At 37.7% G+C, this 24,645-nt stretch overlaps 1 protein-coding gene across 5 annotated transcripts in view; it reads left to right on the top strand.

The window, feature by feature from the left end:
* ABL2 (ABL proto-oncogene 2, non-receptor tyrosine kinase) overlaps positions 1-24,645 on the top strand; it is a 130,321-nt gene that overhangs the window by 97,858 nt on the left and 7,818 nt on the right. For 2 of the 5 annotated variants that reach the window (XM_004372862.2, XM_004372859.2), the window contains exons 2-9: positions 9,002-9,064; positions 10,317-10,487; positions 14,174-14,469; positions 17,003-17,275; positions 18,333-18,417; positions 19,426-19,603; positions 20,415-20,599; positions 23,797-23,949. In XM_004372862.2, coding sequence (XP_004372919.1) covers positions 9,002-9,064; positions 10,317-10,487; positions 14,174-14,469; positions 17,003-17,275; positions 18,333-18,417; positions 19,426-19,603; positions 20,415-20,599; positions 23,797-23,949 — 1,404 coding nt within the window. Of the gene's footprint in view, positions 1-3,004; positions 4,914-9,001; positions 9,065-10,111; positions 10,142-10,316; positions 10,488-14,173; positions 14,470-17,002; positions 17,276-18,332; positions 18,418-19,425; positions 19,604-20,414; positions 20,600-23,796; positions 23,950-24,645 lie in introns of those variants that run through there. The other 3 variants (XM_023728073.1, XM_004372860.2, XM_004372865.2) reach the window with 3 other exon arrangements.

Raw genomic sequence — 24,645 nt, 5'->3', positions numbered from 1 at the left:
ATGATCCACACAGTCAAATGCCTTTGCATAGTCAATAAAACACAGGTAAACATCTTTCTGGTATTCTCTGCTTTCAGCCATGGTCCATCTGACATCAGCAATGATATCCCTTGTTCCATGTCCTCTTCTGAATCAGCCTTGAATTTCTGTCAGTTCCCTGTTGATGTACTGCTACAACCGCTTTTGAATAATCTTCAGCAAAATTTTACTTGCATGTGATATTAATGATATTGTTCTATAATTTCCGCTTTCTGTTGGATCACTTTTCTTTGGAATGGGTACAAATATGGATCTCTTCTAGTCGGTTGGCCAGGTAGAGGTAGCAGTCTTCCAAATTTCTTGGTATATAGAGTGAGCACTTCAGGACCGCATCTGTTTATTGAAACATAGTCAATAGGTATTCTGTCAATTCCTGGAGCCTTGTTTTTCACCAGTGCTTTCAGGGCAGCTTGGACTTCTTCCTTCAGTACTATTGGTTCTTGATCATATGCTGCCTCCTAAAATGGTTGAATACCGACCGGTTCTTTTTGGTACAGTGGCTCTCTGTATTCCTTCCATCTTCTTTTGATGCTTCCTGCATCGTTTAGTATTTTCCCCCTAGAATCCTTCAGTATTGCAACTCGAGGCTTGAATTTTTTCTTCAGTTCTTTCACCTTGAGAAATGCCGAGTGTGTTCTTCCCTTTCAGTTTTTCTATCTCCAGGTCTTTGCACATTTTATTATAATACTTTGTCTTCTTGAGCCACCCTTTGAAATCTTGTGTTCAACTGTTTGACTTCATCATTTCTTCTGTTTGCTTTAGCTCTCTATATTCAAGAGCAAGTTTTCAGACTCTCTTCTGGTATCCATTTTGGTCTTTGCTTTCCTGTCTTTTTAATGACCTCTTGCTTCTTTCATGTATGATGTCCTTGATAACATTCTACAACTTGCTTGGTCTTCAGTCATTAGTGTTCAATGCATCAAATCTGTTCTTGAGATGGTCTCTAAATTCAGGTGGGATATACTCAAGGTTGTACTTTACTCTTGTGGACTTGTTCTAATTTTCTTCAACTTCAGCTTGACTTGCAGATGAGCACCTGTTGGTCTGTTCCACAGTCGGCCCCTGGCCTTGTTCCAGCTGGTGATATTGAGCTTTTCCATAGTCCCTTTGCACAGATATAGTTGATTTGATCCCTGTATATTCCATCTGGCACAGTCCTCGTGTATAGTCGCTGTTTATGTTGTTGAAAAAGTTATTTGCAGTGAAGAAGTTGTTGGTCTTGCAAAATTCTGTCACGTGATCTCCAGCATTGTTTCTGTCACCAACGCCGTATTTTCCAACTACTGATCCTTCTTTGTTTCCAACTTTCACATTCTAATCACCAGTAATTATCAATGCATCTTGATTGCATGTTCGATCAATTTCAGACTGCAGAAGTTGGTAAAAGTCTTCAGTTTCTTCATCTTGGGCCTTAGTGATTGGTGCGTAAATTTGAGTAATAGTCGTAGTAACTGGTCTTCCTTGTAGGCGTATGGATATTATCCTATCACTGACAGCGTTGTACTTCAGGATAGATCTTGAAATGTGCTTTTTTCACAATGAATGAGATGCCATTCCTCTTCAGTTTGTCATTCCCAGCATAGGTAGACCATATAGATTGTCTGATTCAAAATGGCCAATACCAGTCCATTTCAGCCCACTAATGCCTAGGATATCAGTGTTTTATACATTCCTTTTCATTTTTGATGATTTCCAATTTTCCTAGATTCATACTTCATACATTCATGTTCCTATTGTTAATGGATATTTGCAGCTGTTTCTTCTCATTTTGAGTCATGCCACATGAGCACATGAAGGTCCTGAAAGCTTGATTCCATCCACATCAGTAAGGTCGACTCAACTTTGAGGAGGCAGCTCTTCACCAGTCGTCTTTTGAGTACCTTCCAACCTGAGGGGCTCATCTTCTGGCACTATTATCAGACAGTGTTCCACTGCTATTCATAAGGTCTTCATTGGGCAGTTTTTTTCAGAAGCAGACCACCAGATCCTTCTTCCTAGTCTGTCTTAGTCTAGAAACTCAGCTGAAACCTGTCCACCGTGGGTGACCCTGATAGTAATACCAGTGGCATAGCTTACCAGTGGCATAGCTTCCAGCATCACAGCAACATGCAAGCCACCACAGTACGACAAACTGACAGATGCATGGGGGAGGATATACCTACAGATGAAAAACTGAAGTGATCTTGCCCACCCCCAAAAAAAAATTCTGATTAAGCCTATCAGTTTATAGGGAATACAGAAGCTGGATCAATGTATTAAACTATACAGTGGGGATGCAGTCAGCAAAAATCCAAGCTGTGGGAAACTAGAGGATAACTGACCCAGTTTCTTCAACAAATAAATTATAAGTGGATAAAAATGATGGGGAGGGGAGTGTGTGGGCAGAGGGGAAGGAAGCATAGATTAAAAGAGAATGAAAAGATTTATCGACTAGTTTTACTATATAGACCTTATTTGAAACCTGGTTGAAATAAACAGTGAAACAGAAGACACATTTGTGAGACACTTGGAAATTCAAACTCTGATTGGATATTTAACTATTAAGGATTTTAAAAAAGTTTTTTAGGTGTAATAATCATGTTGTGTGTGTTTGTATGATTTTTAAAACAGTCCTTATGTTTTAGAAGGAATCCTAGTCGTACAGTGGTTAGGAGCTTGGCTGCTAACCAAAAGGTTGGCAGTTCGAATCCACCAGCTGCTGCTTGGAAACCCTATGGGGGCACTTCTACTGTCGTATAGGATTGCTGTGAGTTGGAGTCGACTCAACAGCAATGGGTTTGTTTTTGATTTTTTATGTTTTAGAAAGGAGGCCTGGTGGTACAGTGGTTATGTGCGTGGCTGCTAACCCAAAGGTCAGCGGTCTGAACCCACCAGCCACTCCACGGGAGAAAGATGTGGCAGTCTGCTTCTGTGAATATCACAGCTTTGGAAACCCTGTGAGACAATTCTACTCTGTCCTACAAGGTCGCTATGGAGTGGAAATTGACTTGCCGGCAGTGGATTTGTTTTTTTGTTTTTGTTTATGTTTTAGAGATACATACTTAAAGATATCTGGAATTTGCTTGGAATAAATATAGGAAAGGAGGAAGCAGGTTAAGACTGTAGATGAAATTTAAGATTGGCCATTTGTTGAATGGATGTTGAATTTTGTCAAATCTTTTCCTGCATAGATTGATGTTATCTTGTGGTTTTTCTTCTTTAACTTCTTAATACGGTAGATAACAATGATTTTTGAAAACTGAAGTAACCTTGCATCCATGAAATAAACCCCACTTGATTGCGATGTATACTTCTTTTTCTGTGTTTTAAAGGTGAGGCTGAGAGTGTGTGTGGCAAGAGTGGAAGGCAGATCTTTCCAGGAACACTTGGAACTTGGGAGCTTCTTTATTCCAGTAGGGAACTTGGGGGCTTCTTCTTTATTCCAGTAGGTGGCGGTGTTAGGGAGGCACAGGATTACTAGGAACAGGTGGCATTTAGGATCTCCTCTTTATTCCTGGTTGCAATATAGCAGCAATTAAAAAGTAACTGTTACTTATTGGTAATTTACATAGCAGATTTGTTGATTAAATACTAAATCATATGATACAAAATCTAGCGATCTATAGAATATGGATTATGGAGATCCTTGCCATTAACATTTTAATAATCCAGGGAAGAGAAAAACATGGTATTTGAAATTCTGAGTCATTAGCTGAGTAACCTTTAGTGATTTAACTCTTGCTTTGCCTGTGAGGTTGACAGTACTAGGTTTTTAAAGGTTCATTTCATTGAAAGTGTAAGCTTTTTTAAAACTGTAATAATTACCTACATCAAAGTCATTCTCCCTCTAATCCGGTTGCATTGTAATTTTATGTTTCAACTTTATGGAAAACTATTTCAGTCCTGCTTTCCTGGAATTTTACCCTGTTACAAGAACCTAGAGCAGTCTCTGGCAGGAAGTAGTTGCCACATAGTTACAGACACTTTTTTTGGTGGTTATTTTTGTAGATTATATCATTAATATCCATTATTTATAGATTTTACTAGTTTAATTTTCATAAAGTACTCTCATTTTTAGGTTCTTAGATTTTAATTTAACTTTGTTTCTGCATATTAACGAAGATTAGACTTTTGCTTTTAAAATTTTTAACACTCAGAAGTATTCAGTGCTATTGCGCCATGTTTGTAACCTTTATTAGAGTATACAGCCAAAATACTACTGAAGGCATGAATTCATGTTCTGGCTTCTGTGCTTATGAATCAGATCTTAACTATTTCTTTGACTTTGGGTTTGTGGTTTCTTGAATTAATTTAGGTGATGTAAAAGATGACTCTTACTAGGTGTGTCCTCTCCTTTTTAAAAGTATGTTTGATGTTTTATTAGAGACAGGTTTCTCCAAGGAAACTTTTCTCTGCAGTCTCACACTCCTCATCTACTTAGGAATGAAAGCCCAGCTATATGTACTGATTCCTACATGTTTTATTTTTAAACTCTTATTCATGTGTGGGTTGTTTTTTATTTTACTTATTTAAAAAATATTCCCAGACTTCTTTAAGTACCCTCTTTTCTGACTCAGTTTTCTGTTAATTACTAGACATTTTCCTTTAGGCTGCTTTCCACTCACTTCGGAGTTGTGACTGTTTGCTCTTCTATTGGTTCCTTCTGGCCACTGGAGTGTGTGAGTAAATGACACAAGCATGTGGTGTTGCCTGTCAGAGAGTGGAATTCTAAGACTTCCTCTCTCCATAGAGCAGCTTAACTTTTGTGCTTCTGGGCAGAAGTATGGTCCTTGGGACAGCCTTGCTTCCATCTAATAGTTATGGCCAAGATCAGGACATGTCGCTTTGCTGCCTGTGTAGTGAGGCCTCAGAATCAGCTCTACCCAACTTGACAGGTATGGTTCAGAGTTGATAGTTTGGGGAGCATAGATAACCATAACAATCAGATGTGAATGGAAATTTCAAAAAATTAACCTACTGCTGTTGTCTTCATTGCTGATCAGTGAGGGTTCATGTGCTTTTTTCCCTCTGGTGTTTCAGAATAAATACTTGTAGAATAAATGAATAGTATGTAATAATTTTATGATATTAAGATACATATAGCTTGATATGAAGAACTTAAGCTATACTGAGAATTGTTGAATAATTTGTCCAACTACTTTTACATGGTTTTTAAAAGATGTGTTAAGACTGACTAGTTTCTTAAATAATATAGTCAGATAAAGTAGAATTCTAGCAAGCTGTTTATAATTGAGAATGCCTAAACTGAAAATTTTGTATATTAATTTCTCCCTGACATTTTAACTGATAAAAATTATTAAATAACTAATTGGTGAAAAGTGTTTTTAATAAAATTAAATATTAAGTTTAATAATTTCTGAATTTGAATTTGAGTTTTTATTACTCTGGATTTTAACTTTTTTAATCTTGGTAATTTACTTCTCACAGGCTGTTGTTTCTGGATGTTTTGCCTTTTTTTCCTGTTCTATTTAGTATTATCAGTAGAAAAAAAAATTACGTTTTCTTGATAATCATAACGTATTTCTGCTACCTGGGCCCTAGACACCATTAAGTGAAAATCAGAGTCTTCTATTGGCTCATTTTAAGTCTATGATTTGCCTCTGTAGTGGTAATTAATAAGATTAATTTACTTGCTCTCTCAGGTACCTAATATGTAGTAGTAACATCACATTGTTCAAAAATAATCCAGCCTATACCCTTGCGTTCAGGCAGGCATGGTACATGTGAATCATCCAGATGTGTCTGTCTTAAGCCTGTGAGGAAAATGTCTTGGGCACTGGGTAACACTGAGATATTTTCTTTGCTCTTCCCATAGGCTTTTCTCTCGTTATCTCTTATTCCTTAGCTTTGTCTTCCCCATTCAGTTAACTCTTTATGATGTAATATATGTTCATTCTTGCCCTGGGTCCGGGGGAGGGTGTTGGGAGTTTTTTTCTTTGGGAAGAAAAAAAAAATTCCTTTTGTTTGGTACTGGTGGGAAGAATGGTGTTTAAGTGGATATCCTGTGCAGACTGATTGTACAGGAAATTGACCTTTCGTAGTATGAAAACAAAGCAGAGAGTGGGAAGAAGGAAGGAAGGAAATAAGATGTTTTGACTTGACCAAAAAGACCATGAAACCAGAGATGGGAAGAAGGGGAATGGGGAATAAAAAGGATTATTTTCCAGCTAGTGGTTGTTTAGTACCTTGGCCTCAAATGACTATCCTGTATTTATTATTTTATATATTTGAGAAATACATAGTATTGTTTGGACTGTGGATATTTTCTAAATTTACATAAAATTAGACTGTAGGTCTCATTCTGTTTTTTCTGATAACATGATTTTTAAGAAGCTGACTTTCCTTTAGGCTTGATGGAGTTCCTCCCCAGTACAGATGAAGAACATATTGTAGCTGTGTCCTTGTACACTGACAGTCTGTCACTCTACTGCCGTCAGCACAGAATTCCTGCTTATTTTAATTTAATGCCTTCTCTTCTCTGAAACCTTGGCTGACTCCAGAGTTTTATGTTTTCTCACAGCAGCCTTCCATGGGCATTATCAATAGGCATATATATTCATATGGATAGCAGTGGGCATTCATTCATTCAACAAATCTTTGACAGCCTCTTATATACACAGGCACTGTGCTGGCTGCTTGAGATTTATCAGTGAACAAAACAGACAAAAATCCCCGTCCTTATAACATTTACATTGTAGTGGAGGGAGTTAGATAATATACATGAATATAATAAGTATATGTATGATGGTAATAAAGCTATGGAGAGCAATAAAGCATGAAAGGGAATGTGGGGAATGTTAGAATGTTGTTAGGAATAAATGCATTTTAAAATGGGATAGTCAGGGAATACCGTACCTAGAGGGTAACATTTGAGTGAGATGTCATGCAGCTGTCTTGGGGAAGAGTGTTTTAGGCAGAAGGAAAAGTTAGTTCAAATGTCCTGAGACAGAAGTGTACTTGGCATGTTCTAGCAACAGCCAGGAAGTCAGTGGCCGGGATAAGTTACGCTAGGGGAAGAGTAGTGGGAGACAAATTAGACGAGACAGATTGTGTACAGCCTTGTAGGTCCTTGTGAGAACTTTAGCTTTTACTCTGAGTAAGATGGGGAGCCATTGAACAGTTTTGAGCAGAGGAATAATACAATCTGACTTACACTTTAAAAGTTAGCTTCTGTGTTGAGAGTAGGCAATAGGGAACAAGGATAGAATCCTGGACATCAGTTAGGAGTCTAGTGAAATAATCTAGGTGAGAGGTGATGGTGGTTGACGGGGTGGTTGTAGTGGAGAGAGTGAGAAATGGATGGATTCCTGATATATTTTTGAAAGCAGTGCCGATAGAATTTCTTGGTGTGGGATATGAGAGCAAGAAAGGAGTCATGAATGACTCCAAGGTTTTTGGCCTGAGGGCTTGAAAAGATGGAGTACCATTAACTGAGACAGGGAGTTCTGTTGGGGAGTAGTTTTGCATATTAAGTTCAAATAGTGTCAATAGTTTATAATTTTTATAGTCTGAAGCCCAGCACAGTATCTAGCATATAGTAGATGTTCATTCAAATTATTAGCCTTAAACTTTAACATACTAGGACTTACAAAGATAAATGCATGGCATTTGCTTTTTTTGCTCTGATAGGGTTTAAGAGTTGGCTTCAGTGTTTGCTTACTGTAATCTCCAAATTGGTCATTGATGGTACAAAAAAAGTTCTTGTTATCCTTAAGTTTTTGTTCCCCTTAAAATTTCAGACAAGGAGGACTTTCCCCTATCTAAAAGGGATGAAATATACTTGACCCTTTTGATAATTGTTAAACAGAGTAATAATCATAAAACATTGTAATGCGCGACCACTGTCACTGACCATAATCGTTTATCAGTGTGGATCATGTGGTGTTCAGTGTAGAATTAACAGGTATTATGGATAGTCATTGTACTTCTTTTTGGCAATTGTTTCATTTTACTAAGGGATAGACATTTTGCAGCCCAATGGAAATTCTGCTAGAATAATTTTTTATTAGAATAAAGAAAAATATAGTACTTGTGACCAGTTTGAAGAATATTTCATATAAAATACACATGGTGTTTAGTTTGTTTGGTAATCCTGAATTGGTTATCTTTTTACTATAATACAGCTGTTCCCATTCACTATAACTGCATTTAACAAGGAACAACATGATACCTGTTTTAAATTAACTTTTCAGGACATCTGGACATATCTTTCAGATTTGTCATTCTTAATGTAAAACAAAATTTAATTAACTGTAAAATTTTAAAGAGGGATTCCTTTTAAGAGCAGGAAGGAATGTGATGAAGTGAAACAAACTGTTGGGAGAAATCACAGACCAACTCACAACAGGAGTTTCTATATCATGTGAAGGGTTACAAATCCATTTTTTTAAAACATAAGTTAATGTAATCTTTAAGGTTAAAACACATCTCATTTTTTCCTGTCTCATATTTTTGTGTAACTTGGTCATTCATTTAGCCAACAGTTATTGAATACATATCATGTAACTTGAGATAGGAAAAAAAGAGTTCTTACTCACAAGGAACATACTATGAAGTTTGGTAAACAAATATTAATAGAGGCTATTATAAAGATAGAGGATATTAATGTGGCAGGTGTAATGCTTTTGAGAGAAAGAGAGGAGCATGTGAAGCTTCCTAGAGGAGGTTATATTAGAGCTGAGTGTCATGAGTAGAAGTTAGACGATCAAGCCAGTCGAAAGACGAATAGGGTAAGAACCCACTGCAGGTAGACAGGACTGTGTGAACAAAGGCAAAAGCTGGGAAGCAGCATGGTGTATGTTAAAATTTAAAATTTGAGGTGTGAAGTAGGGAGAGGTGAAGCTAGAGAAGTGGGTGGAGATCTGATCGTGAAAGGCCTTGAAGGTCATGTGAAGGAGTTTTTAGCTTGATGGAACTAAGAGTCTTAAGAAGTGTGACGTGGTCAAATTTTTGTTTTAAATAGATCACTTTGCCAGCTGTGTGGAGGATGGATTTGAGGGAGACAAGACTGGAGGCAGTAGTCCAGGTGAGAGATGATGGGGCACTAAGGCATTGCCAATAGGGATGGAGAGGAGGGGATGGATTTGAAAAGAAGTAAAACCACGGATTTAAGGGCTTTTTTCCTTCAAATATGCTAACACCAATTTTAAATTAAATAAGTGGAGGGAGGGAGAGAGAGAATAGAGAAGTTATCATTATATGACACAGGCATTTGGATAGTTTGCCTTGGCAAAAAAACTACAAAAAGCAGTCCCAATGATCAAGAAAATCACTAGTGAAAGAACTGTGTTTTTTGTATAATGGGCCTGGGCAGTGAGAAATAGGTGATCTTTAAGACAGTATGGGGATGACCTGTTTGTGTAATATGAATAAATTTGGGAAGTGTAAATCCTTGAGGAAGAAGAAACCAGGTCTTACAAGGCTTTAACCCCACTGCACATGACAGAACTCAATAAATGTCCATTGATGGTGATATTTTCTGGAACCTTCAATTTAGTTGTTGATCTTTTACCAAAAATCTACTGCCCAGGAAAATAAAATAGGTAAAAAAAAATTTGCCATTAAGGCAATTGCAAGCTATGATATTACAGACTGTGCATGGTAACATAAAGGTATTTTGGCATGCCAAGAATATATTAAGCCAATAACATTTATTTCTATTTTTTAGCAGATAATTTTTTAGGAATTTTATTTTAGAAACACTTTTCTGTAGTTTTTTTCCATATGTAAGTAGAGGGTCTAGATTTACATAATATGTACCTGTTTCTAGAAAACAATCTTTGTTGTTTTCTCTACATTTGCTTTATATGGAGAGAGTAAGGAAAGAAGAGTGATTTGGGAGAACTTATAAAGGAAAACCTTTCCTTCTTTAAATACAGAATATATATTTTAACAAAATATCCTGTGTTTTATAAAGCTATTAGCCATTTCTTTGTGGAATTTTTTTTTTTTCATTTTTAGAAAACTGTGCTTTTTCCTACTCACTAATTTCTGATTTCGATAAATGCATATAAATCAGGGCTAAACTCTCATTTGGTGTTCTTTCTCTGTCTGTTATATTTTTACCGTGTAGACTGCTTCCTCATGCTTAGGATGGAAAATGGTAAGATGACTTTGCCTATTTGCTCATTCTTCATGACTCCGCAAGCATATAGTTCTGTCTTACCCTGGAGCTGTCAGTATGTGCCAGCAGCTAAAATTCTGTGTATGTTTTGAATTCAAAGTGAATTTTCAAGTGCTGAACCTACTGTGAATTCCTTTCCCTTTTTGTCTTTCAGAAGCCTTGCACCGCCCCTATGGTTGTGATGTTGAATCCCAGGCTCTAAACGAAGCCATCAGGTGGAGCTCCAAGGAGAACTTGCTCGGAGCCACCGAGAGTGACCCTAATCTCTTTGTTGCACTTTATGATTTTGTAGCAAGTGGCGATAACACACTCAGCATTACTAAAGGTGAGGCTTCTATGTAACATCCTCTCACTTTTGAGTTTTCATTAGTGGCCAAGAAATACAGGGTTTATCAGTCCTGGATTCTGCCACCAACTAAAATTAGCTAGGTGATTTGGACCCACACACTTTTGGTTCATTGTCTTTTTTCACATGTGTATGGGATGAAACCACTTTTGTCTACTTTATAGAGTTTAAGGATAAAATGAGATAAAGTACCTTAGAAAAAACACCACACGAGGTATACATAAACTTTACTCAGTCTCAGAATTCTGTATTAGATGTAATATGCCAGCACTCATCTACCACACAGGTAAGACTTAGTATATATCTGAATTTTAATTGAACTGTGACTAAGATGAGTCATGTCAGACGCCAGTGCTACTCAAAGTGTTGTCAGTGGACTGACTGCTTTTCAGAATTGTTAACCAGTTTGCAATGAGATTAAGAGCTTGTGTCCAAAATGTAAACCACCTACATCTCTAAGCACAATATTTATATTTAGTTCAGCTCACATTCTTTTTTGGAGCAAGGCTTTCTACGTGAAGAAGAAAGTAGTGCAGTGATTCACTTTCTGGTGCAAATTTCTTATCTTCTTGTGGTCCAACTTCGAGTAGCAATGGCCTAGACAACTTAAGTGTTTATCATTCATGTTTATATGGGTGAGTCAGAGGAATAGTAGAGGGAGTTTCTGTTGTAGGACACTCTCATGAGATTAGTTTTTTATTTCAGTGGTAAAGGTAAAACGGAACACTAAGAACATGACCAAGTAAAATCACCCATCCTTAGTTTTTTGAACAAGGACCAAAAAAAAAAAAAAAAGGAAGCTTTTATGGGAGAGAAATAGGAGTATGGGGACATCCTCATTGTGTACATGAATTGGATTAATCGGCTAAGCTTATTCTTTCCTTCTCAACCTTTGAAAGCCTTCTACTGGGAAAAAAAAGTATTTAGTTAAAAATTATCCTGAAATACAACTGTAACTTAAAGGATTATTTGTCGAACAAATGTCTTTTATTAAGGTTCTGAGTGAGGTATTAAATGTGAGTGGATATACCAAATTAAGAAGACAGGCCTCTGCTGGAGGAATGTTAAACTTACATAAAATTTTTATATTCACTGATTTTTTTTTTTTTTAATCCAGCCAAATTCATCAAAAGCAGAAATCCTTAAAACTATATTTCTTAAGCTGGGGTATAGATGTGCCCCAGAGTGGGTGCAATCGCATGTATGCATGTGCTAGAAGTTTTCAAAGGCATAGGGAAAACAAAGTGCATTATCTCATAGTGTCAGCTTTACTTAACGATTTCAGATATTTTGGGGGGTGGGGTGTTGATGGTATGTGTATGGGAATATGTTTATGGAGTTTGAAGGAAAAATTTACATTAAGTTTTAGGATAAAACAAAGAACCTCAAAGAAATCTTATACTGTGTGATAGTTTCTTTGGGCTACAGCATACTTTTTTACCTTTAATGGTACATCAGTGGAGAAATTTGTGAAGCGATGACTCAGAACATTCTTTTCTAGGTATAATTTTCTTGTCAGTGTTTTCCAGGATAGCTCAGTCACCAAGGAAATATTGATAAAGAAAGTCTGTTGATGCCTCGGTTTCTAGTTATAGCAAACACTAGTATGCAGCTTAAGGAGTAGGATTCCCTTCATCTTAACGGTCAACAGTGGTTTCTCTTAAAACTCCTGAAATGCCAGCTCTTTAAATCAGGTTCTTATTAATATAAAATGATGTCTTGTTAAAGCTATTTTATTATTTTAAAAGACAGTAAGTATATTTTAAAAATAAAATAACAGTATTTAGTTCCTTCTTTGAAGGTGTTATTTTGCTTGAATTAAAAGAAAAGTTTTCCCCGAGCTTCCTCTGCTGGTAGGGCCAATGTTTGTATCCCTACTAGTCATACCCCTGTCAATTTCCATGGTACTCAGAACTTCCAGAGAAGAGATTTCTCCTTGTAACTGCCAAAAAGAGAGGAAACAAAAAAAAAAAAACAAGGGTGTCTGTATCCTAATTACGATGGCCTGTCATTACCAATTCTTTGTAAGGAAGCAAAATATAGGACTTAATTTTTACTTCTAATCATTGTAGACTAAGAGAAAAGCTACAGAGCAACATTGATTTCTTCAGCTTTTCCAGCAGCACTGTTAAGATTCTTTATTTTTCCTGTATATATGGCTGGGGAGTGTTTATATACTTGCACACATCTACCACCATACCACATATACTCCTATGTGCATGTGTATGCGTATTTGCATCTATATGTGTGTATGTGTGTATAAACTTGTATTTTTTTCCCCATTGAATGTCTGGATTCAGATTAAAAAAAAAACCTGTTGCCGTCGAGTTGATTCCGACTCATAGTGATCCTATAGGACAGAGTAGAACTGCCTCCATAGAATTTCCAAGGAGCAGCTGGAGGATTCCAACTGCCGACCTTTTGATTAGCAGCTGATCTCTTAACCACTGTGCCACCAGGGTCCGGAGTCAGATAGTAGGGGCTAATAGAGAGTTTTCCTATGGTAAACATTTCAGTAGGCTACCAAAAAGTTAGATGGCTGCCAGAGTAATGATTTTGAGTTTTTCCTCAATAGACTTTGCCTCATAACTATTGGGCCACGTGCTTTTCATTAATTTGGTTTCCTTCTGCTTTCTCACACTGAGGAAGTGGGTGTAAACTCTATAGTAAGGCTTGCATTTCTCAGAGACAGGGGCCTAAGTCACTAGAAGGATTCTTTTGGTTATCAGTTATTACTAACAGATGTCTCTTCCACCTTCCCTGTTTTGCCAAAGAGCTTCTAATCTATGCTGCAAGTCGAAGGGCAAGGTGTATGTTGTAGGAGTCTAAACTTAATGTTCATAACTTTAATAGAGAAATCAAGGACATTGACGTTAATAGCAAGATACTCAGAGTAACTTAGGTCTTAAGTTCCAATTTCAGAGTCAGCCTCCTTTTCCACACACTAATTTTAGAGGAGTGGATAAGAGTGATTCATTCTTCATGGGAGAATTGGAGGGAAATTAGAGAAGTACAACTATTTTAAAACTTGACTCCTGGAAAAGATTGTGCTTTGGGAGTCCTCGTTGTCCACACCCTGACCCCTGAAAACACTGTGTAAAGCTCTGTGGCCTGTGTTTTTTGTTTTTTGCCTTTTTTATTTTTTATATTGACATTTTTGTTGTATTGGTGCCAAGTGAAATTTAAAAGTAACTTCTAATTCTGCTTGCCTTATCCCTAATCCTTGATTGTCATTAGCATTGAACCACATGTACTATACATTCCTTGATAAACTTTGAGGAAAAAATGAGTTTATTTTTCTTTTGAAGGGTGAGCAATTTGCCACTTTCCAGCCATTTAAGTAAATTTTCTGTGTAGGCCACCTTACTACCACACATAGGAGTTTTGTTTTGTTACGTGGCCTAAAAAAAAAAAAAACCTAAAAACCTGTAGTAAATGCCAAAAAACCATTTCTGACTATGCCCATGTAATTTAAGCTACAAGCTAAAGAGATCAGTGAGGATATCAGCCTAGTTTGTTTTCATCATTTAGGGAAAAATTTTTTTTTTCTGTATAGAAGTACCTGATTCATTTTTCAACAAGTTTTAAGTGTGATAGTAGACTGCTTCTGTTTGAAATAAAGTGTTAACATCCTTTCTTTCATTCTGTGATGACCTCATGACTAGGTGAAAAGCTACGAGTCCTTGGTTACAACCAGAATGGTGAGTGGAGTGAAGTTCGCTCTAAGAATGGACAGGGTTGGGTGCCAAGCAACTACATCACCCCAGTGAATAGCCTGGAAAAACATTCCTGGTACCACGGACCTGTGTCCCGCAGTGCAGCGGAGTATCTACTGAGCAGTCTAATCAATGGCAGTTTCCTGGTGCGAGAAAGTGAGAGCAGCCCTGGGCAGCTCTCTATCTCGCTCAGGTATGAGGGGCGTGTGTATCACTACAGGATCAATACCACCACAGACGGCAAGGTAAGACTTACCAGTAACCACTTCTAGATGTGGACTGGATGCTCTGTAGAAACAATACTCAGAGTAACTAAGTGAAATATGTAGTGTTTATATCTCACATGAAATATTCTCTAACTTTGTGGGTTTGGGCTATTTGGCATGTTAGAGAGAGTTTGCTCTTTTCAGAAGAATATGGTAATTAAATTAAAAACCTTATTATAGTAATAATTTAAATAAACTCAGATTTGAAGTTGAAAAATGAAGGAAACTACTATGTAAGTTAGCTGTTTTGATCGTCAATATACAAATATATACATACATTTATTATGTCGTGTAGAATTTATAAATTAACCTTGTATGTTTGAAAATTAGAATAATCTCTGTCAAAAAGTTCAGAAAATAACAATTTAGGCTTCTAAGACTGGTGTCAGTCATTAATGTATGTTAATATAAATAGATCAATCAGTCATTTAGCAATTTATATGTTGAGAGGACCAACTAAGTTAGAATGGATGTGTTAGAATAGAACTGTTATGCAGTCATCCCTCGGTATTTGAGGGAGATTGGTTCCAGGACCACACCCCCGTACCAAAATCCACGGATGCTCAAGTCTCTAATATAAAATAGCAATAGTATTTGCATATAACCTATGTACATCCTCTCGTATACTTTAAATCATCTCTAGATTACTTATGGAGCCCTGGTGGCACAGTGGTTAAGAGCTCAGCTGCTAACCAGAAGGTTGGCAGTTTGAATCAACCAGCTGCTCCTTGGAAACCCTGTGGGGGCAATTCTGCTCTGTCCTATAGGGTCGCTATGAATCGGAATTGACATGATGCCAATGGGGAAAAAAAAAAGATTACTTATAATGCCTATTACAATGTAAATGCCATGTAAATAACTGTTATACTGTTATCCTTTAGGGAATAATGACAAGAAGAAAAAAGTCTTTTTTTCCTGAATATTTTCAGTCCTCGGTTGGTTGAATCCACAGATGTGGAACCTGCAGATTTGGAGGGCTAACTGTACTTTATAAACTGTAAAGCATGGGTTTCTGTCAGTTGTTATATTGAACGGTAAATTTAGATGGAAATCAGTCCTCCATTCTCTCCCTCTGTGTGAGAGGCATAGTAGGGGAAAAGCACAGGCTTTGGAGCAGCAGCCCTGGTTTGCTTCTTAACTCCACCACTTATTAACTTTGTTATCTTACATAAACCTCAATTTTCCTGTCTATAATTAATTCACACTTTATTGTGTTATTGTGAGGATTAAATTAAATAATTTTTATAGAACATTGTGACTGGTACGAAGTAGGAAATAAGCAAGTTGTTAGTTCTTTCTTTTTTGTACCACTATAGAGACAAAGCATATTGTCTCAACTGAACTAAATAGAATCAGATAATAATGTGAGAGAGACCCTACCACTCTACTTCTAGTTACACCCCAACAGAAATGAGTATGTACGTGTACCAGAAGACATGTACAAGAATGTTTATAATAGCATTGTTTGTTAATAGCCAAAAACTAGAAACATGCAAATGTATTAACAACTATACCCTTTGCTGTCAAAGTCAATTCTGACTCATAGCAACCCTATAGGATAGAGTAAAATTGCCCCATAGGGTTTCCAAGGAGTGGCTGGTAGAGTCCAACTGCCGACCTTTTGGTTAGCAGCTGAGCCGAGCTCTTTAACCACTGTACCACCAGGGCTCCTAATAAATTCTGGTATGTTCATAAAATGGAATCTCATACAACAACAAAAATGAACAGACTACTGCTACGTACAACACTATCAGGGCAAACCTTGGCTTGCCAATTACTTGCTTTTGTAAATAAAATTTTATTGGAACATGGCCACGTCCATTTGTTTATGTATTGTCCATGGCTGCTTTTGCATTCCAACAGCAGAGTTGAGTAGTTGAAACCGAGACCTTATGGGCCCACAAGCCTAAAATATTTACTGTCCAGCCCTTTACAGAAAAGTTTACTGACTCCTGCCATAGATGAATCACACACACATACAGCTGAGTGAAAGTGTTAGTGGTTGCCAGGGAATGGGGAGCAGGGCAATAGGGAGTGACTGCTAATGGGTATGGTGTTTCTTTTTGAGGTGATGAAAACATTCTGGAATTAGATAGTGGTGATGTTGCACAAGGAGCCCTGGTGGTGCAGTGGTTGAGCGTTGTGGTTCAGTCACTTCAATGTGAGGGCAAATTTACATAACATTAAAGAGCAAGAATGAGTTGTCCCTAAATTGGATGTTCATAACCTTGGGACTTACTGTACATAATAGCATGTTAGAAACTCTGGAAAAAGACCTGCCTTAGAAGTAGTAGTAAAATAGTCTGGACAACCATTGATTTTGTCTAGGAAAGGTGGTTTAAATAAGATTAAACTGAAGGTCTGTGTTTCCTCTTGCATAATCATTTAACTCTTTCATTTACCCCAGTAAGATAACCTCCTATCTTCATTTCTTCAGGTCAATGAAATAATATTTTTTGAAACTTCCTGACATTCTCAAGTTGTTTAGCTTTTGTCCTGCTTTTCTCACCAGGTTTATGTGACTGCTGAAAGCCGCTTTAGCACCTTGGCAGAGCTTGTTCACCATCACTCCACAGTGGCTGATGGGCTGGTGACAACATTACACTACCCAGCACCCAAGTGTAATAAGCCTACGGTGTATGGTGTGTCCCCCATCCATGACAAATGGGAAATGGAACGAACAGATATTACCATGAAGCACAAACTTGGGGGTGGTCAGTATGGAGAAGTTTACGTTGGCATCTGGAAGAAATACAGCCTTACGGTTGCTGTGAAAACACTGAAGGTGGGTTGCTGAGAATTACAGTTTTCAGGCATCTTTTTCTTTTGTGCTGAATCACTTGGAATTATCAGTGTACCCTTTAACTTTGGAACACTTTCCACCCACTGGTGCCAAGCACATCAGCAAATTGTGATGATTAACCCTAGTGCCATTGCTGACAATGCAGGGGCAGATTATTCACTGCAATGCAGTGAAACCCACATGTGGTGAAGGTTTGTCTCTGGAGGCTGTTAATGCAGATCTCAGTGGGAGGTTAGAAGCAAATTATAAGTTAGAAATGCAAACTAAACTGGTTTGCTTCCTGAGAACGACCCCCGCTTGACAGAATTCGTCCTGCATTGTCACTGAGTCATGGACTCTCCTTTTCTTGTTCTGTCCTTCAGTTCCTTGCCTCTTGCCCCCATCTCCATGCAATTAGATCACTTCTTGTTCTTACTATTCACAGAAATCTTTTTCCTAATGCCACTTTATCTCTTCTTTAAGTTATCATGGTGTCAAATTTCAGGTTTTGTCACTCACTTCATTCTCCCTGTGCCTCAGTGGTCCTGGCATATCACTTGTAAGGGCTACTCTTCAACTATGAGGAGTAGTTCTGTTTAGCAAGCATTTATTAAGCATATTCTGAGTGTGAAGCATCTGCAAGGCCCTGAAAACACATTCCTTCTTAAGGAGTTTGTGGCCTAATCAGGGAGACAAACATTCAAAGGTTGAGATATTAGGGAAATAAACTATCACAGAACCGAGTTATCCAGTCCAAGTCTCCTGTATTTCAGTTGGTTATAGGACATGATTGTTGAATTTTGCTCACTCTGCCGATTTTTACTCCAGTTCTAGTATTGGATAAATTCAAGGACATTTTTACTTCATAACATACCTTCTTAGCCAGCCTTCTGTAGAGCATACTAGGTTGTGATAAATTTTCTTGAAGTAGTATGCTGAAGTAATCAAAGAAATTCACTTTTATGTTTAAAGCTGAAGTTTCAGGATGGTGAGTTAACTCAGATGATTAAGATTGGGGTTGGTCCCTTTCCCTTATTTCTCTTACCTTCCCCCTTTTCAGGAAGATACCATGGAGGTGGAGGAGTTCCTGAAAGAAGCTGCAGTAATGAAGGAAATCAAGCATCCTAATCTGGTACAACTGTTAGGTGAGAAAACTTGTCTGAACCACAGATTTTCTCAAAGATGCTTGCCCCTGCCCCAACCCCTTGTTAACAAATCCTCTTTTGAATCACCATGGTGGAAGCTCCAAGAGTGAATTCATTTCAATGAATGGTTGCCACTGTTCCCGAAGAAACAGTGGCCTGGATTGATTTCAATGTATGAAACTACCCAGATTGTGGTAATTGCTACAGATTCAAAGTTCAGAAGCATTCAAAACAGTACGTCAAGCCAAAAATTGTCAACATTTAAAACCATTTTTATAAAATAAAGAGACATTAAACAAAGGGCTATTGAAACAGAAATGAACAGTTGTGACTACCCCTAGCAGGTTACCTTTATAAATGGGAAGTGCTGTGCTTTAATAGATTGGCTTCTCATCTGTTCTGGTCACAAAGAAACAATTGACTTTTTAAAGTAGGGCCAGTCTCTTTGGGTGTTCAAGTTAAGCCATACCCTCCCAAAGGAGATAGTTTCTTAATGGTTCTTTAGAATAGTTTTGGTGGTTGTTTGTACAAGGAATCTACTATATGTGAGTGAAATCCTTGACTAGGAAAACAAAATCTTTTTACAAAGCATTGTTACAGACCGGGCTTACACACCTACTTTCAGTCTTTGGCATCTGCACCAATTGCTGTTACTTTTAGATAAGCATTGTGAGCATATGGTGAAGGAGAGGAATCATGAACATACAGAACTCTAGAAATTTCAGTCCTCCTGGCCCCTTATGGAACTTATACAAGTAATTCTGTTTTTGCTCAAACAAGACAAATACTCAAAGGCCTGTGAATTTCCAGAGAATATAATGGAAGCAGAGATTCCCTTATCAGCCAATTTCTTAATTTTTGCTATAGGAATTTCAGAGAATGTGGTAGCAAGAAGGGGAAAGATCACTGCTGAACTAGACTTAAAAAGGTGTCAAATTACTCTTGGCCACAATGGTTTAGAGTATTTGATATATGCTAATAAAACAGGCTCTATTCTTGACCTATCAGGTGTGTGTACTTTGGAGCCACCATTTTACATTGTGACTGAGTACATGCCATATGGGAACTTGCTTGATTATCTCCGAGAATGCAATCGAGAAGAGGTGACTGCAGTTGTACTGCTCTACATGGCCACTCAGATCTCTTCTGCAATGGAATACTTAGAAAAGAAGAATTTTATCCATAGGTGTGTAAACCTGCCTATTGCCTATCACTAACAATGAAGCCACCTTGCTTAACAAATAAAGGGAAGAATGTGGAGAACCTTCCCAGAAAATTTCGGATGATTCAGGAAAGTAATTTTCTAGTAAGTCTTTCACAGGGCCCATCATAATGTCATTTTCAACTTGTTAACCTACTGTACTCTGATTAAGGTATTACTGCAAGGACTTTGGAAACCCTGGTGGTGTAGTGGTTAAGAGCTATGGCTGCTAACCAAAAAAAGGTTGGCAGTTCGAATCCACCAAGCACTCCTTGGAAACTCTATGGGGTAGTTCTACTCTGTCCTATAGGGTTGCTGTGAGTTGGAATCCACTTGATGGCAACGAGTTTTTTTTGTTTTTTTGGCAGGGACTTTGTTATTCTTAAAACAGAAAGCTGTTCCTTTAACTTATCTAGCACTATATCCAAGATCCTTTTGCTCCGTCTAGTGGCTTTAGTTTAAAAATAGATTTTTCTTAGTAAAGAACTTAAAGCCTTGTAGAAAAACATCAATTGCTGACCTCTGAAACCTATCCCAGTATACATACAAATAGCGAACCCATTTTATGAACCCTCCTTTATTCTGACATCACAAAATAGCCTATTGATGAATACTCTGAGGGATACATAATTAGTGGCTTTCTACCATGTTAGCAGATGTCGTAAAATACTACCATGTCTGTTAGCACTTACTTATCAACTCTGCTTTTAGCACAAAGAACTGTGAATAAAGCATTCATGACCATTTTCCTCACCATCTGAGTGTAATCATATTAGGGTTTCTTCCCCCATTACAGAGATCTTGCAGCTCGTAACTGCTTAGTGGGAGAAAACCATGTGGTAAAAGTGGCCGACTTCGGCTTAAGTAGATTGATGACTGGAGATACCTATACTGCTCATGCTGGAGCCAAATTTCCTATTAAGTGGACAGCACCGGAGAGTCTTGCCTACAATACCTTCTCAATCAAATCTGATGTCTGGGGTAAGGTTGCAAGGGACTTTTCCCTGATTATGTCATTTTATTTTCCTTATAAATGCCTTTACTTCTTCAGAGCTTCTTTTTTTTTTTTTGTTTTTTAAAGATATTCAATATCCTCTGCCTTCACATCTATTCTTCTTCAATTGTTCAGTAAGCATGTATTAAATACCTGCTGTCTACCAGGCAAGGAGCCTTGGTGGCACAAACGGTTATATGCTTGGCTGCTAACTGAAAGGTTGGAGGTTCAGCTCCACCCCCTCAGTGGCTCTCTGGGAGAAAGACCTGGTGATCGGTGTCTGTAGAGATTACAGTCTAGAAAAGCCTATGGTACAGCTCTAACATTGTCATATGGGGTCACTATGAGTCGGGTCACCATGAGTCAAAATTGAATCGATGGCACCTAACAACAACATCTGCCAGACACTGAGCTAGGCACTTAGCATAGAAGAATGTGTAATCAAGCCTTTGTTCATCATTCTGCTTTGTTCATTTCAATTGCCATTTGTCACTGGAACAAAATTAATCTTTCATTCAGTGGCCTCAGATTTGTGCATATCACAGGCTTTTTTTTTTTTTTTTTTTTTCAAATAGAGACTATTCTCTTGTCATGAATTGAATTTGTGTCCCCCAAAAATATGTGTATCAATTTAGCTAGGCCATGATTCCCAGTATTGTGTGGTTGTCCACCTTTTTGTCATATGATGTGATTTTCCTATGTGTTATAAATCCTACCTCTATGATGTTAATGAGGGGGAATAGGCGGCAGTTATGTTAATGAGGCAGGGCTCAATCTTCAAGATTGGATTGTGTCTTGAGCCAGTCTCTTTTGAGATACAGAAGGCAGAAGTGAGCAAAGAGACAGGGGGACCTCATACCATCAAGAAAGCAGTGCCAGGAACAGAGCCCGTCCTTTGGACCCAGGGTTCCTGCATGGAGAAGCTCCTATTCCACGGGAAGATTGATGACGAGGACTTTCCTCCAGAGCCGACAGAGAAAGCCTTCCCCTGGAGCTGACACCCTGAATTTGGACTTCTAAGCCTACTAGACTGTGAGAGAATAAACTTTTGTTTGTTAAAGCCAAAAAGAAAAATGTGTAAGGCCATCCCTGCCTTCAAAGAGCTCACAGTCTAGATCTCATATTGCATCAGAGTTCTAATGATCTTCTCTCTGTTAGGCTCCCTGTTTTCCACATTATGTTTTATTGGTTGTTTCCAGAACAGTGTCACACAGAGTAGCATCCTCTTTTCAAGATGGGCATGATGAAGTTTCATCTAAAATTTGTCCTTGTTAACTGATCTTGTTTCTACTGCCCTGAAAAGCAGTATGACTTAGGAGACTGAGTGGACTAAACAAATTTGGATTGTGGGCCAATTAAGAAATAGTTATAATTAAAAAAAAAAAAAACATTGGTAGTAATAAAAGGAAATCAGTGAAGTAGAGAGAAGCAGCAAGGCTTTCCAAAGCAGTGTTCTTTTCTGAGAAATGTTGTCGGTTGCCGTCGAGTTGATGCGAACTCACAGGAACCCCATGTGACAGAGTAGAACTTCCCCATGGGGTTTTCTGGGCTGTAATCTTTACGGACGCGGATCACCAGGTCTTTCTCCATCAGAGCCACTGGGTGGGTTTGAACTGCCAACCTTTTGGTTAGCAGCCAAATGCTTAACCATTGCGCCACCAGGGCTCCTTTCTGAGAAATAGTGGTCATAAATAAGATGAGTGACTTAGTTGTTCAGCAGTCCTGAGTCAAATTTCACATTAATGTCTATGATATCTGCTTCCTTTGACTTCTGTGGAGCCCTGTTGGCGCAGTGGGTTAAGAGCTCAGCTGCTAACCAGAAGGTCAGCAGTTCTGATCCACCACCTGCTCCTTGGAAACCTGACTTCCATAAAAAAATAATATATTAAAGTAATAGAGTCAGAAATATGAGTGATATTCCAATAATACAGGTGCTGACTCAGTGTTTAACTGTTTAAACTATTGTAAGGAAAAAATGTACGTTTCTCACCACCACACAAACAGTCAGCTGTGATTGAAACCAAGCATAAAAAGAATGAGGGCATGGAGAAGAACACAAGTAGGAAAGAGAATAAACAAAAGAATTGCTGTGTTTTTGACCTTGATTTTGATCAGAATATGCATATTTTAATTGCTACTTTTTTGTGGGTTTTTTTTTTTTTTTGCATTGAATAAATGGAAGACATTAGTTTGAGTTCTGAACCAGTGTGTATTATTTGGACCTGTGGTTCACATACCAAAACCCAAACAAATTAGGTCATTCCTAAAGGGAATTTATTGGCTAAAAGAGCTTTAAGTAAAGAGGGAGAGTTGGCTTCAGGTGTGGATTTACTAGAGGCTCAAACAGTGTCATCAGGACATGGTGACATGGTTTTCTTTTCTTCCATCTTTGTCTTAAGTCTTTCCTTCTCTGTGCTGGTTCGAGGTTTTCCAGGCACTTAACTGAGTGGGACCGTGTTCAAATTCTATGACCTGAGAAAGAGGGAAGATTAGATGGGAAGTAGTCAAAAAAATATGAAATGTCCGCTATACTGGTCACAGGGCAGTTTTTTACATAGTATTCAGCAAGGTTGATCTGCTCACAGTAAGAATTATTTTGTTATGAGGTTTTTTTTTTTTAATCTGTTTGATAGCATCATTTTATAAAATTGAGTTGTTACATTGCCTTTTATTTTTTTCTTATAGATTACCTTCAGTTTTGTATCAATCAAAAAATAGATCAAGGGGGGGAAAATAGTTATAAGAATCTAAGTCACTTTTTACCAGAAACCACAAAGTCAGAAATAACCTAAGTGCTATAAAATCAGGAAAATTCGTTTTTCTGTTGTGGATTTTACCTGATTTTTAATGCATCCATCTTTATTTTACTCCTCTAGTAGCTTAGTTAAAACTGTACAACTCATGAAATAACATGAAAACACTATTCTAAGAATAGTTTGATTATGCCCCAGACTTCCTCTATGCTCATAGCTTATTCTCCCTCATCCTAGTGAAAGAAATCTGAATGAAAATTGGGGAAGTTAAAGAGGTGATACTCGCAGGTTTCCTTGTGGCAGATAATTGTGAGAATGTTGTTTTAACAATGTGTAAATGTTACTCAAACTTACAAAGTGAAGTTACCTAATGATGTAAAATAATAAATCAGAAGAAACTTTTTTTTTTTTTTTTTAAATCCTTTATGCAGCTTTTGGGGTGCTGCTGTGGGAAATTGCTACATACGGAATGTCACCATATCCAGGTATTGACCTGTCTCAGGTCTATGATCTACTGGAAAAAGGATATCGAATGGAACAACCTGAAGGATGCCCCCCTAAGGTTTATGAACTTATGAGAGCATGTGAGTGCTTCTGTATATTTTAATTTTGAAGGTCTGAGTCAGCAGTTTAGGGTAGTTAATGAAATTGGAAACATTTCTCCTCTTAGTGTTGTTAGCTTGAATCCAGCCTCATGACATTTAGAGGGTTTGTCATTGATTAGCCAGCTGGTATATCACGTTATATACCATTGAGTCTTGTTGGAATCCTAAGAATAGTTGTCCATGTCCCAAATATTACCCAATTTCCCAAGAACATTTGCATATTTAATAGAACAGTAAGAAATTGGGCTTGGGATTAAGGTAGGGAAGCGTTGCTTTCAACTAGATAAAATGATTGCTAAAGACTATGGAGAATATATGAAAGTAACCTCTGATGAATAAACAAAAGTATCTGACTGCTTGAAGGTGAGAGCATAGGAAGGTGAGTAGTGAATTAAATTGCAGTCATGTTTAAACATATTTCTGGTTATTTTCTCATTGAGCATTCCCTACTGCCTTGTCATTGTCAAGAGAGAGCTCTAAGCACCTTCTTTCTGATATTATATATTTGAATATATACTGCTGATTATTTATAAAGTTAGGATGAGTTTGAAGAAGGTTTTACTTCTTACCATTCTTCCAGTGAGAGAAAACTTGCCATTTTCTAAACCATCTCCCAACCTTCCCTCATCCCTAGAGTAGAGAGAGCAGAAACTAAGGCTAACTAGAGGGACCAGC

This window comes from Trichechus manatus, unplaced genomic scaffold, assembly GCF_000243295.1.
Source record: "Trichechus manatus latirostris isolate Lorelei unplaced genomic scaffold, TriManLat1.0 scaffold00021, whole genome shotgun sequence".
NCBI lineage: Eukaryota > Metazoa > Chordata > Mammalia > Sirenia > Trichechidae > Trichechus > Trichechus manatus.
This window is presented reverse-complemented; position numbering and strand designations above follow the sequence as displayed.